General features: G+C 36.0%; 1 protein-coding gene across 5 annotated transcripts in view; it reads right to left on the bottom strand.

Annotated features, from left to right (window-relative positions):
• Dh44 (corticotropin-releasing diuretic hormone 44) overlaps window positions 1-15,275 on the bottom strand; it is a 50,733-nt gene that overhangs the window by 3,004 nt on the left and 32,454 nt on the right. For all 5 annotated transcript variants that reach the window (XR_002681735.2, XM_022837016.2, XM_022837019.2 and 2 more), the window contains one exon: window positions 12,395-12,608. Coding sequence is in view for 4 of the 5 variants with exons in the window: in XM_022837016.2 (XP_022692751.1) it covers window positions 12,395-12,608 (214 nt within the window). In the remaining variant the exon portion in view is untranslated. The remainder of the gene's footprint in view (window positions 1-12,394; window positions 12,609-15,275) is intronic.

The raw sequence follows: 15,275 nt of genomic DNA, 5'->3' as shown, positions 1-15,275 counted from the left end.
ATATATGGTTTGTATGTATCATATCTGTAAATATGAAAATTGTTCTTTTCTATTCTACATGTATTTATACATCTTTTGTCGACATCCTGTTTATTGAACTTTTTCTAGTAGATGAAATTTGGCTGTTGATGCTCAAGTCCTCTAGCAACCTATCAGTAAAAACCTGAATTTATTACAAGATTAGTGAGTTCAGAGGGAAAAACGTCTTTTAATTTCTCAAAGATCAAAGTTCAGTTTTTATTGCTCGAAGGCCGCGGCAATACGGAAATTAATCGAAGGTTATGTATATATATAATATCCGGCGTGAGCCTTATAGCCGAATTCTTGTCCCGACACTTGAACAAATGCATAAAACACCATTTCGGGTACAGAATGTGAGTACTGATGTACCCGCATGGCACCAACGATTACGGCCTGGTCATTAAAGGGGCCACCAACAAAAAAGCGTTATCGCTCATAGCACCGCGAATTTCGGAATAGATATCGTAAGCATTACAGGCGAAATAATACCATCAATAACAATATCGTGAATAGAGCTTATATCTATTATTTAGTTTTATTAAAAACCTGTGAATTAGAAACTTCAAGCGACTTAGTAATATTCAAAGTCTTTGATATGAGTACGCGAATTACTGGTGGAATTCGAATACCAGATGACACCGATAACCTATATTAAGAATCACATAACGCTAGCCGATATATACTCTGAACAACTCCATCGCCATACAAAGCACCTAGATATACCGTCTATATTACGTACGAGAGTTCATCGACAACGAAACTAAATAGCGTTCATAAGCTTGTTAGATCAATAGGTAGACATTTGCTTAAAAGCTAATAGGTTTCAGTTTATCCACAGTAGAGCTGCTCTCGGAATAAATTAGATATCTGAGATGAAACAGGGTCAAGAGGGACCACGAAATAATGAGGAGCTTACAGCGCAAAGATTCATTGCCTTGACAAAAGAGACAGAAGTCGCTCAATGCACCTATCAAGCACTGCGAATAAAAGAGCATCGCCAAAAATAACCCTAGTATTTGGGATGCGCCAACCTAACCACTCAATGGAGACCGACAGACAAAGCGACGAACTTACAACCTTCCTATATATGCGAAGTAAACCAAAATTAGCAGTCGAGGAAAAATACAATTAACTTATCATATTTCAGCACAAAGTATCTAATAAATTTCACATCTGCTGTATATATTTGCTTTTAATCGACTGCGCCAAAGTGTTCGTCAGAGATGTGATGGGCAAAGCATATTATTGCGATAATCTCTATGAGGACGTTTAACACTGACTAAAATTTCTGCGAAGGTCTTTTGATAACACCCAAAAGGATCGACTTACCTGAGATTACTCATGAAAATTGTATAATATATAAAATAGTAATATCTACATAACGATATTGTCTTTGTTAACGAGCTATTAGATTTGTTGTTGAAATATTTATTAATGGGCTTCGTGAGCCTCTAAGGATAACTATAAAATGGAATGTTTGCTATAAAAGCGAATTATACCAGGCCCGATTTTACATGTTGAACGTGGTTATCACAACCAAATATTCGCATCAATTTGTTTTTCTTGAAATTTAGCTTGCCTGTTAAACTTTTTTTTCTTTGGTAACTTCTAGAAATGTATTTTAAAAAATGAACACTTGTGAAACTGAGTCGGTTTCATTTTCATGATTTACTGAAATAATCGAAGCCCGGTTTCAATTTTCTAGTATCATTATAGTTCCTTTTAGAAGCACTTTGTTATAGAATTTCTTTATAACAGTAGTAACTCACTTTATTAGAGTCCATGCGTCATCCTATTTGCTCAGAAAAACTGTCTCATAATCAAATGGGGCAGGCCCAAAAATAGTTACTGGTAGTTTCGACAAATTGTTAAAATGGCAAAGTAAAAGAGAGTATTTAAAGTAAATCAAACTCTCAGTTTTTCAGCATTAATTTTTACATTCGGTCGTGCAGATGAAATGTACTTTGTGATACCCATTTGTATTAGCAGATTTATCAACAAGAGTGACGCTTTAGATCAATACGCTTTACCCCGCTTTCAACAATGCTAATCTACATTTTCCAACCTGTAAGTTGTACGTCAATCGGATAAGGAACCCTTTGACGGCATTTTTATCTAAAAGCCCATAAGAAAATTGTAGCTTCTAATGTGGGTAATACAGGCGGTAAAAGTGTTTTCAAATCCTTTAATATAAACGTAGTTAATTTAATATAACCTTTAAAATAAAGAGTAGTCGTTTAGTCTGGCAGATAAGTTTCAACAAGCTGAGACGACACAATATACTCATAGCTAAAATAGATATTTCAATTCAAATGTCTGCCGAAGGTCGTGGTCCTCGTTTTTAGGTGGGCTACGTCCCCATTGGTGGGACGCCCATTCGACTAGAATATCGTCCAGGAAAACAACTGTTCTCTGAGCTGTTATTTTATTAAGTAAGGACGTATATTGTCGGAAGGTTGATATTATATTCGCCTAAATTCTGATTTTCGTCGTTTAAGTATTAATCTGAATACATATCTTGTTTAATATCTTGTTGGTCGTGAAAATGTTGAAAACTGGAGGTGAACGATTACTACCCCTTTACGCTGGTCCCTCGTTGTATCTATGTTAGTTAAACGAGGCCCTATATATATAATACAAACACTATTTAAAAACATAACACTCTAACAAATAAGTATCAGCAGTTTTTTTCGGTCTAGCAACTGGAAATAGCAAAAGGGCCACTTTAGAACTTTTTTACAGCATAAATTGAGAATGCAGGTTGAGGCATTTTTTGAAAAGATTCGCTCGTACGTTGATTTAGAAATAACGCTGCCTACACTTACAGATGATAAGAACATTACGAAAATGTAATAATATATCTAATTAATAGTAAAGTCTAATCCGTTTTAAATAATCGATAAGAAAAGGTTTATCACATTGTCCCTACCATGCCTAAGAAGGTCTGACTAAAAATTCAAGTATTTGAACAGATTCCGATTCATTTCACTTAGGAAGTTTTAGTGCAATAAAATTAGGTGAAGATCAAGTGGTCCGGAAACCAAAGGATACAACAGCATGAGAAGGCATCCAGTCGACCGAAAAAGTCCATTATTTAGTTACCCGTCTATACTCGGCTGATTTTATAAGGAAAAGTCGTCCAACACATAAATCCAAATGAGGATTTTAATTTAACCATTTCTGTTTTCTGTAGAACTATAAGTATGCTAATAATGTAATGCTCTCCAATTATAGCTATGCAGGAGTGTCGTGTGTTTATTAGATACGATCGTTGGAAGATTTAGAATGCACCTGGACCAAAGTGTTAGAAATTGGTTTAAATGAAGTTTCAGCAAATTCGATCTTGGAACAACCCTTCAATCTTCGCTTTTTCAATCGCTTGAAAGATATTTATCGGCTGGAATTAAATGACATAGTATCATGTAAAATAACAGTTTGCTAGAGTAAGCTACATTGACTCCAAAGATAATAAGGAGCGAAAGCTACGAGCTTAGGGATACTATACAATGTGTTTCAGAACATATATCCCTTAAGGGGTGACAGAGTCTATAAAATGAGTATTTTTAAAAGAACAATGAGAAACTATTCCATCGCTAAATCTTGAAATTTGAGTAAAACAATTTTGTGGGATTTGTGTGCAAGTAATACGGCACACACAATTTAGAAAATTGTGTGAAAGAACTTTTAGGTAAATTGAGAAAATAACAATATGTACGCATCGAGAGGACTCTTTTCGCTGGCTAGAAACTAGTTGAAGCCAACAAGGACTTTAAACAAAATAAGAATGATTTTAAATTCACCCCGCCTGATTTTTCAGCTCCAAAATGTTACCACCATTGTTTAACTTTCCGTTCTAACAGAATATTTAGGAGTGTCTGCATAAAGCTAAGACTCTACTCATTCATTTAGCGCAACCCAAACGCTAATTGAGTTAGCAAAATAGAAGAGCTTCAATGTGCGTTTTGCGGATGAAGGATCCGGGAAGTAGTCGACCTGTTACATAGCTCGCTCAATGATAACACTATGCATGCCTGGCATAGCGGCCGATTATTATAACATTCGTGTAATATTGGTAAAAATAACGGTAACCTGTGCTTTACAAGACATTGAGAGCTTTTGAAATTACACTGACGATCGGATTTACAGGATAGGTTGAAGCTGAGAGGTCATCCGTGTACATTATTTCGATGTTACTGCGGGTGGTTATTTGAATACGAAATTTGGGATCATGCGTTTAATTCAGGGGGTCCATTGCCTGACTGGCGTAATTAACCGAGCTATCAAGCGGGAGTTCTTCTTGCACAAATACAGACAGGTTTGTCAACCGAGCTCTTTTTTATTTTCTAGAACAGATTTGGTTGTAAAAATCACTTATGCTGCAGTAGTTTTCACCCGTTGTTAAATACTGGCGTCCTAATGAAATAACGCTGTTTTAATTAGTTGACATCACTCGGCGTTTTACAAGACCTTACTGGAGAAAAATAATTTCTCCCTTTCCGGCAAGACATTTGACTATGTTGAAAATAAATTGATTCTTTTACTAATTTCAAACGTATGTTAACTACTTTTGGATACTTCCCTAGCTTGATTTGCGTTAAGGTAGTATCAAATATAAAAGAAGAATCCTAGACTGCTAAATGAATTTGCGTTACACTTGCAAGTTGATTCAAGACAAAGCCTATAGTAAAATAAATATGATATATAGGTATATTATTAAATTGAATTAAATAATATCATATAAATATAATAAATCAAAGTTGGTAAACTCAAATCTATATTTATTCTATTTATTTTTTACTATTTGTTTTCAATTACGTGATTTAAAATGGGTATCAGGCCTTCGCCAACTCATTTGCTTAGTTGAAACAGGGATTCCTACATAGCCAGACATGTCCCTAAATGCTGCCTGTAATAAATACAATTATACTCTTACACTACTAAAATTATGGTTTGACAAATTACCATTGCAAAAGTAAGTTTTTTTTTTAGCGAAATCTACCACCGCCGCGGTGTATTTGAAACTAGTTGCATATATTTTATCTTTTCACTTTTTTATTTGAAACAAAGTAACTTGAAATCGTAGTAGCAGATGGGAAGCGTTCAGCGCTTCATGAGAGCCTATCTCTTAATAGTCCCTATCTTGCGTATATTCCAACTTGATACTGGGCGTAAAAAACTTTGAAGACGATGAAGACTGAGAAAACACATATGTAACAGAAGTTCGACCTGGAGAGCTGCTATTCATCATGACGTGAACAGTAAGTGCCCCCAACGTATACAATGCGCATTTGTACAATACGGAATTTTATAAAGGCCTAAAATCCCTATAACCAGATATCCGAGTACCTGTATAAATTTCCAAAATATCCAAAATAAAAAAATATCCAAAATCTCTACTGCAAACCAATAAGCCAGTCACCAAAAAATATAGGCAAAATTCCGTTTGTTTTATCGACAACAAAACAACGTATAAAAGTAACGCCCGAACCATGAATGTCGAATTCTGTGTACAATTAGAGAGCAGGTAATATCTAAACTGTTCGCGCCGGAAGTGTCGAAAGCAGAACTGCATAGCTCATTCGTTATTTGAAATCGACCGTCTACATGAAACGTTCGAAATGTCTGGAAATGAAAGGGCGTCCTTACCACAAAACTGCAAAAATGCAAACTACAAATAAAGCTAGTTTTTCTCAAAATAATGGTTTGTATGGTCCTTAAAAACAGTGTACTTCCTACAGTCAAACGGACGCAAGAGGAAAATTTTTTCGCTATTCTCTTCTTTTTGACGCTCGTTGATACACGAAGCCTGGAAATGTCTCCGACTCTTTTATGAGAGAAAAATCTTCTTTCTGTTGATGTAAATATCACTTGGTAAAACAACTGCCGCCTTATCTGTGAAGCTGGCAATGACTTTGTTGCGGTTTCATACTCATATATTTAGTAAGTGATATCACGCACTCGCATATTTTTTAAAGGAACTAAATCGATGGAAGGCAGCTCATCGGAGTACTGTATAGATGGACATGTGATGAGTCGAATATATTTTTATGTAAGATATGAAATCGTCTCAAGCTAGTTGTTAGGTCCAAACCGAATTTTCATCTTTTGAGTTCCTTTAAAAGCAAATAACTTTGCCAAGCTTCAAGTCCAGATTCAAGATTGTTGGACGAGACTTCAGTGAGTCTCATCATACTCACACTGCCTCTCTGAGGACAGCTTATAAAGTATTGAAGATATCATTTCATGCAAATGACAACTTTACTTTTAAATAAAGAAGTTTGCCTGTGATACCTCTAACAATATGTCAAGCAGAAATATTACTTCGGAATGCAATATAACAATGAGCAATGAAAAAAAAACAAACATTTAAACTTAACTAACGTACAGTATCCCATGCTTTGCAACATTTTGGGTACATATAGGCCATAAAGATTGTACAACTACACTATAAAAAAAATCACTATAATTAACACTCCCATTGCAATTTATTGCACGACTTGGTTGGGCTACGTACGATGTGTCATTATTCAGAAATATACCGGTTATTGTAAATATCCGAGCCTAGTGTTACCGTATGAATGCTCTGTGCATTCAAAAAGAGGCTGGTCGTGCAAACTGTTCTCTGTAAAGGTACCAAATATTAAGATAGTAAAACCTATGATATGAACGCAAAAAAGTAAGATTAACATTTGCAGATATGAGTTTCAAGCAAGAGGCTTGCGTGGACGACAGTTACTGCCTCTTTAAAAATTCTCTCCAACGATGCAATAAGAAGTAGAATCTGCACGTGGGAGTTCTTTTTATTTCTACAACATCATACAAAGTCAACGATCTGCAGGTGAAGTTTGGAGCTGCGATTTGCATAACTGTTAAGCAATATTAGTGGTATATTCCCCCTAAATAGACATCGCTTATTTTGTAAAAGCTGGTGAATCTGTGGTATGCCAACGAGTACAAGTTGTCAGATGGATCTGTGTAAAAAGCAATGTTTTCACTGATTTAATTCCTACTAGAAATATACATAGAAAAGCTATGATCTTTGGCTGTTAGTATTTTTGAATAAATATAAGGTGGACGTTCAAAGATAGCAAGAGTAAGCAAAACGAATTCAAGCCTCTATTCCTTTGTGTAAACAATAATTCGGTTCACCACTAAGAACTTTTGACCCTACAAAGAGAAGTTTATACTTCTATTGCAAAATGATCCTAGTTTGTTTTTCTTGAGTTAAGTTATCCTGAAAGGATGTTGTCACTAATGGCGAGGAAGCACATTATATATGGCTGTAGCAGACCGGTTGACGGCCTTCGTTGAGTTCAGGCAACTTAGCTCCCCCCCCCCCCCATGGTAGCCTAATGGGAAAAATATTTGTGTGCTAATCTTAGGTTCACATTGCGGTCTAGGTGCGACTTCATGCATAGACACTTCGTTTCGTAGTGAGAACCAGCCGTCTTGAAACGCCTAACTGCGGTATCAAACGTAAAACTCAATAAATAGAGAGGCAAGCTAGATGACTTTTTTCCTAACTTATGTGGAATCGAGTTTTGCGTATAACACGCTGCTACAAATAGATTTATGCTATAGATAGATTTAATGGACGTATGTAAACTGACATGTGCTTCGAATCATGTATACAAAATATATGATTAATTATCCGCAAAAAATAACTTACTTTTGCATACCTGATAACTTAGAGTAAGTTACGCAACTGGTTCTGGTAAGACCAAACACAGTCATGCGGTGGACCCATTTGTTTTGACGCATCCGCTTTAGCTAAATTTTAATGAAATTGAATTGTTGTTGCTTCCGGAAAGATATGTAATTCTCATACGTTGTCAATCTACTTCGCTACTAAATTACGTCAAGACATTGAATTTACGTCTACCCTGCTTTTAAGCCAAGTAACTATTTTACATATCAGGTAATAGAAGATTTTCAAGTTTTTTTAGAAGTTTTTAGAAGATTTAAATAAGATAAATAGAAGAAATCGGAGATAGTTATCATTGCAATGACTTCGAAGAGCTCAGGAGATATTCTGTTAACAGACATTCAAATTTTGAAAGAAATTTGAAACCCCACGATCTGCGATAACAGGATACACAAGGTATTAACAGATCAAGAGGTCAATAAGAGGTTGGATAAAATGGAATTAAAAGCCGTGTTAGGATGCCAGATTACTAAATTTAATATCTGGTAAGGCAAGAGATGTCGGGACTAAAAAGGTGATTACAGAAATCTGCAATTGTTTTAGTGGTGTTAAATTTTTTTCAGTAGATCAACATAGTAATTTAAGTGAGAGAAGTGTAATGTCATTACCAATTGCTAGGTTGCTAGTAACTGCAAATTTCCCTATTCCGTATCAATTTCCGTTAATAAAAAAAGATATACCAAAGTTGGTCTGGCTGGTCAATTCTAGATGATCTGTATCGCTCGCCGTATGGTTTTATTTGTTTGTACTCGTGTACATTTACGCAGAACCTCTGTATAAATATCTACAATATAGTGACAAGGCCCTTACAACAATGTCAGTAGCCGTACTCATCATGCTTCTGGGCGTTTATTTTCAATGCGCGCTAAAACGGCCCCTTCTTTACGTAGACTTTCATCTAAGAAAAAAGAAACCATTTTGTCAGGAGAGGAAATTATGTGCTGAAATTAGCACGCGAAGCCAGCCCACTTAGGCCCTTTCAACTTGGAGCCTGTTTATAGCATTAATTTCTGTACGTCACCTCTCCTGCAGAGCAATGGTGATCACTATATTCGGACTAACAAGTATTAAGTACCTATTTAAGTGATGTATGTTAGCTAAGGCACTGTTTTATTGCTTTTGCCCTTCTTTGACAATCAAAACCTAAGTTTAGAAAAATGTAGAGCATATCCACTTAGTGTATCGCAAGCTTTCAAATGGTACCAAGATCAACTCATTTACATAGATCTTCTGTAAAAAAGGATACTATTTGGTTAAGAAAACACACTGAAAGGTTTGAGAAACTGACCCTCCGAAAGATGGCCCACCTCAACTCAACAACTTCCTGCATCCCTAAACAATAACAAAAACGAATGGCCAAAAAGTCAAAAACGTATTTCGTCTTTAGACAGGCAGACATTAGTGGTGCTAGCAAATAAAGTAAGTACATTTGTAGACGGCAGTGCGATGTGCCAGGCCTATAGTACGAACATCAGATTTGAGACAGCTTGGTTAGAACCACCCAAGAAGGCAAGAACGCTCAATTAGCCTTCCGCCTGTGAAATTACTGAATTAAATGCCTTTACTATACATACTAATAGAAAAAGTAGTACTCAAGAGGATATATAGAAGTACTAGTACCACAGCGGCAACGGTTCCGTTCAAACTATTCGCCATGTAACTTAAACGATATACTATAACAAGTCTACCTGAGAATATCACAACTAAATGGTCGTACAATTAGCTGAAAATCACAGAGAACTTTATTCAACCTCTATAAGAAATTAGAAAAGCGTATAACGCTAGATTTTATTTAAAAGTTCCAGGGATATATTCAGGTTCCAGGCGCATTTGTCGTAATATGTGTGATAAAGGTAAACAGAAATATTTTTTTACCGTGAACCACTTAGGAAACGGTCCGATGATGAAGGCTTTTTTATAAGTGTGGCTGCGAGAACGCCTAGCTAAACTTCGAAGAGAGCACTCGGATCAACTCTAAAATATATCCCCAGACCTAATGAGACAATCACTACAATCGACTGGAAGGAGGCCAAAATCCTGAAACAGCATTTTGATCAAACTTATTAAATCAAAGCTAAGCTTCACGCAGCGAAATCAAAGAAGCCGTGCGGCCTTTGCCAAAGTATGGTATACAACGAGGATCTTTTCCGCTAAACATTTACCATCATCTTAAGAAGCTACAGTGAAAAACGGGTAACAGGCGCACTCGTTCAATCCGGGGTTGCTTGCGTGCATTTTGCTTTTATAGGTTTTTAGAAAACTATTTGACAAAGCAGAAATGTCAAAAATACTTTTTACCATATCTCCTACACGGAACTTTGGTATAAAAGTGGCCGCAACATTAGCTTCTGATAAATACCTATCTCACTTAGCCAAATAATCGACGGCACTTATAAATACAATCTTTAACTCTTTTTTTGAAGGTTTATATTTGTTTGTACAATTGTTGTATCTAAGCGTTCGTACTATGGCACGTTTGTATCGTAGTTGTGAAAATTTTAGGCTTAAAGATATGTAAAAATAATTTTTAAAATAACTGTGTTCGAAATGTTCGTTGGAATATTACCAAATTGTTCCGTTTCCCATATTAGCCTCCTCTGGTATGCAACATGGTCGTGCCTTCTCCCAATTTTACAAAGCAGACCTCATAAACCATCTAGTTTAAAACCAATAACCTTCATAAGAGGTGCACAAATTGAAAACAAGAACTATGGTTAGAAAATGCCCAAATGGCACCTACTTAAGCGCGGCACCCTAGTGCTCTTGGTGCATATAATATAGGGTATACAATGTTTACACTATGTACCATACACCCCCTTTTGTGTAAATAAAAGTGTTATTCGATTTAAATACAAATGTCCAAATTTGTTGTATACTCCGCTCACAAAAAACGCTCAAAAACATGCTTTTTTGATAAACAGGTAGCGTCACTGACTTGCATCGGATGCAAGATAACAAAAGGCATCGTAATCTTTTACATGCTCAATGCTCAGTTCGATAGGCTTAACAGATGTAATAAAGTTTAAGGCTTTGGTGCGATATAATACGATTTTAAGCCTTCACGCCTGAAAAGATCACGCACTCGAGGCTATCGGTCCTTCTTTTTGATCATGACGCAACATCGGCGTGAGATCCATCCAGAGCACTGTTATTGATCAAAGTCAATGAAATAATTTAACAAACGTTGTGAAACTTTAACTTATTTTTAGTTTTGTACGCAGGTAAAACAGTGACTAATAAAACCGTGATGGATGGAATCGAAACAATTATAATCTTTAAAGAGTTCTAAAATGTATTGGATTAAGATTTTATGAAAGCGGAATTTTAGGTAAAGCACTGAGAAACTGGGCACCAATTCAGATTCATACAACTTTTTTGAAAATAGCAATGACTACTTTTCCGCGGAATAGATCAGAGGTAAGTCTTTATTGTTATCAGTTAATTTGAAGGAAAAAATGGCGAAGCTGGCCGTATTTTTTGTTGTGAAAGATATGTACGTACATTTTAATGGGTGCACTCTTGTCAATTCTAAACATTGCACTGCCGTATTGGTGATAGAAAGGTTACAAACGATGTTAGTTAGGAGCTGCCTGTATAGGGAAGACCAATAGCTGGCAAATTATTTAACATTATTCCCAAATTTAGTGGGTCTTAACAAGTATATGGGAACAGAAAAGACTGACTTATATGGGTCGTATCAATTTCTCGAGCTAACGCACGGGGGCATTTGTGAAAGAACCCTGCACTTCTTAGTGACTAACTAATTAAATGTTGCTGGCTAAAGATACACGCAATAAAATCGCGCAGTTTGCGAAATATATTACCATGTTGCTTCTACTAAAGCAAAATGTGTATTTACACTATGCACATGCTCCTATGGAGAAGGTATCCCCAATACAGTAAGGAAAACAAAAAAATAAACTTCGTCGAGTTACATCCCGATACAGGTTTTTGCATTTCTGCTTGTAATGAAAAAAAATTCTCAGTAGAAGACTTATATCAGAGAAATGAAAAAGCTGTGCAACTGCTCTTTCAAACTGAGCAACACAAAACTCAGTTTAGAAGCTTGTAAAGATGGTGAATCGGACACCACACCTTATTAAGTTTCTCGTCCATTCAAATTTGGATAATTAATTCAGAGAATTCTTTAAAAACAAGTTGAAAAGAGGTTAAATTACGTTGATTTTGTGTGAAGTAAGCAAGTGAGTTTAAAAGAAAGTACAAATTATTAAAAACTGGTTGTATATAGGTCGTACCATCTTGTAGCAGACAATGCAGCTGCGATTCAGCAAAATCCATCAGTTTCGTAAGTAACACAATATGTAGCTTATGGCAGCCATTGTAGAATCAGTCAGACGCCTTGTTAAAGGCGATTAATAAGACATCCTTAATGAGATATTTAAGTAGAAACCACGGCTCTGTATCTAGGTCTATAAAGTGGTTATACATCTATACTATGGAAACGCATGCTTATTCTCATGAAAATAACATGCTTGAGTAGAACACCGATATATATATTGCCTTCATTGGCCTGTTTGATTATCTATCTGGTTCAGATATTCCAAAGTAGTGTATTTTTCAACCAACATTTAACGCACAATTATTTTTACTGTATAGAGGGTCAAAGAGTATTACTCTGTTTTGTAAAATGCTATGCAAACAACATACCTGTTGGAAGGTATCGATAGCGGCTGTATTGCTAAGGTCAAGTATCGTAGGTGTTGATGCTGTCACTGGTCCTCCACGTTTTCCGAGTCTAGACAGAAACTCGTTATTGGCGTTGATTTTATTTTTCATCCTCTGCTCCATCATATCTAGAATCATTTTCTGTCGAAGGACGTCTAGCGGGCCCACTACCGACAGATTTGGCATACCGCCTGCCCTGTTTAGAACAATAGACAGAGATATACGAAGACTTAAGGAACTTACTGATTTCGATAAATTATTTGGTTTAAATTCGTCTGAAGAGACAATGTTTACTTAATATTAGAAAGGTTTGATACAATGAACAGAATGAGACGCGCGATCTTTATTGATGTAATGTACGCGATAGTCTTGGTGGGTACAGTTCATTCATATATATATATATCCCTAGAGCGATTAATTTCGCCAAAATTTTCCTTTTTGCTTTGCTACTGGTTTCAATGATATCGAAGAATCCTTGTTCAACTGTGGTTGCTTCTTTTTTTATTTTATCGATCGTTTCACCGTAATAAAAGCTGAACGGCATTTTGAAGTCGTCTTTGTTGCAACGGCATTTATATAACTCCTCTTATAAACGCGTCCATAACTTCTTCAGAAAACCCATATCTAACTTTCGGATGCCACAGTGGAACTACGCACATCATGAGTAGGTCTATATATACAGGCTTCGCCGAAGCATATTTTGCCACTGATTCAACTAATTGCCGTTCTACGCTTTTACCCCCAGCCTAGCTTAAACTATAGTATACACCATCAGTTATCTCGTCACTGTACCTAGCATGTTACCCGTTCACAGCTGTTTCATAAACCCTTCCTAAGACAAACAAATTTAATTTGCATTACACCTAGCCTAAAGTAAATTATAGTTTGACAGCAGACTTGCACTTTTACAGTTAATCCTCCTAGGGTTCTGTGGCACCAACTGAGTGATCTCGTTTCAGATATCGCGTCACAGTCATTCTATTTAATCGATTCAATCAATCTATTACCTTGCATTAGTGAGCTCATTATTTCTTCTGTATTGGTCATGCCGCCCTTTCATCTCCATTAATCGCTTCATAACCATTAAGCAGTATCTTCCTCCGAAATTGGATTTCATGGTTATTTTGGGGTATGTTTTATTTTTAAAGTAAGAAAAATTCTCAAATGCTTGCATTGAACACACTGAGTATTATTCCGAAACGAACAACTGGGATTTGCATAATCCAGGCATCTGCGAAGGGTAAGGAACCAACTATCGACACTTTTTTTTGATAATGATCTGGTATGTTACCACATTCCTTGTAAGTTAAGCCGTTTATGAGATTCTATATTGACATTTGTGTGCTTATTTTGCGTCAAATGTTTATTTTTTTCCTTCAATAGAATTCGAGAAATGAGTCATGTAGAATTTAATAACAAACAGTTTAATCCTTCTGAAATTACCAAGGATTGTCGAACGCAATCACCAAAAAGAGTTAATATTACTCATCAAATTTCTTAATTAACTCTACCTCATAAGAAGAGGAAGAGGCACGAACTAATCAAATCAGCATTACAGGTTTCTATGGAAGAAAGAGACTATTCCTTGGGAAAAAGTATTTATACAGCCGAACAATATGAACCGATATGGTCCATATTTCATCAATTCCCTATTTTTTCGGCAAAAAACACTATTTTACGATTAGATCAGATAAAATCGAAAATTATACCTACATACAATGTTGCAGAATTTTATAATTTCTAAAACGACAGGTATTTTTCCTGTATAGTCCTTCAAAAAAAAGCACTCGATCTGAATGCTTCCTCGATTCATATACCCATTTCTGCGCCTTCGTTAAAGAATACATGAGGATTGTGAAAATGCTGGAAAAATACCGGGTGGCGTTCGGGGAACTTTCGTAACCCTCGATCCGCGTATTGCATGTGTTTCTAATTTAAAAACAGGACTTGCCTGAAACAAGAAAAGACACATTTATCTAGCCAAACAAGATTACTGTATATCAGAAGATAAAATGCTTATCGTTTTTAAAGCGGTCTAGTATTTTAGCAATATATTCGAAAAGTGAAAAAGGCAATTTGGAGCAAAACACACCAAAATATTCTATAAAAAAAAACCTAAAGGTGGGCTCGCGCGATAAATTTACAAATTTTCAGAAATGAACTTTGTTGCCATTCATTAACGCTTTGTCTCGTCAACCACAATAGGCAAAAATAGCTCTGTCCTCAGATTTAATCCTAGATGAAACCGTTTAGGTATATTAGCAAGCAGTAACCCAAGTTTATTTTGACATAAAAATAAGATGATAAAGGCAAAAAGGCGTCCTAAATTTTTTTATGTACAACAAATTGTTGTCTTTGATCACACTATTTTTGATGACGAAGAAATAAAATTGTGTTCCCAGCAAAGATATTCGGACGCAGCTTAGGAGTCTGCACAGCCCTCAATCTAGCACTAATAGAAAAACTTATTCAACACATGAACAGCGCGGTATTACCTGATATCACTGGTCAAGGCAAAACTGGGTTCGCTGTCATTCGTGCCCATTTGTAGAACAAGAACATCATGGAGGGCTCATATTTGTAACTACGAGCTGTCCGATTGAATTTCGTTGCATTTGCCTTTCCAGCCAAATTTTGGATACATTAATAATTTTCCAATTTTGGCATGTATTTCGTTCAATAGTCATCGAATATTCATTGTCATCATCGTCATCCATGTTTTCATTCGTGACCTAGGGCTTCAGTTAAGCTTTATTTATTTAGTAAACCTTTCGACTTTTACTTCCCCTTTGCTTAGAGGGCCAGGCTTTCTAAGTGATTACTATAAATTATGTTTTTATATCCATTGTCAGCAGGATTCCTA

This window comes from Varroa jacobsoni, unplaced genomic scaffold (assembly GCF_002532875.2).
Source record: "Varroa jacobsoni isolate VJ856 unplaced genomic scaffold, vjacob_1.0 scaffold_684, whole genome shotgun sequence".
Lineage (NCBI taxonomy): Eukaryota > Metazoa > Arthropoda > Arachnida > Mesostigmata > Varroidae > Varroa > Varroa jacobsoni.
Note: the sequence above shows the minus strand (reverse complement) of the source record. Positions and strands in the feature narration are given on the sequence as shown.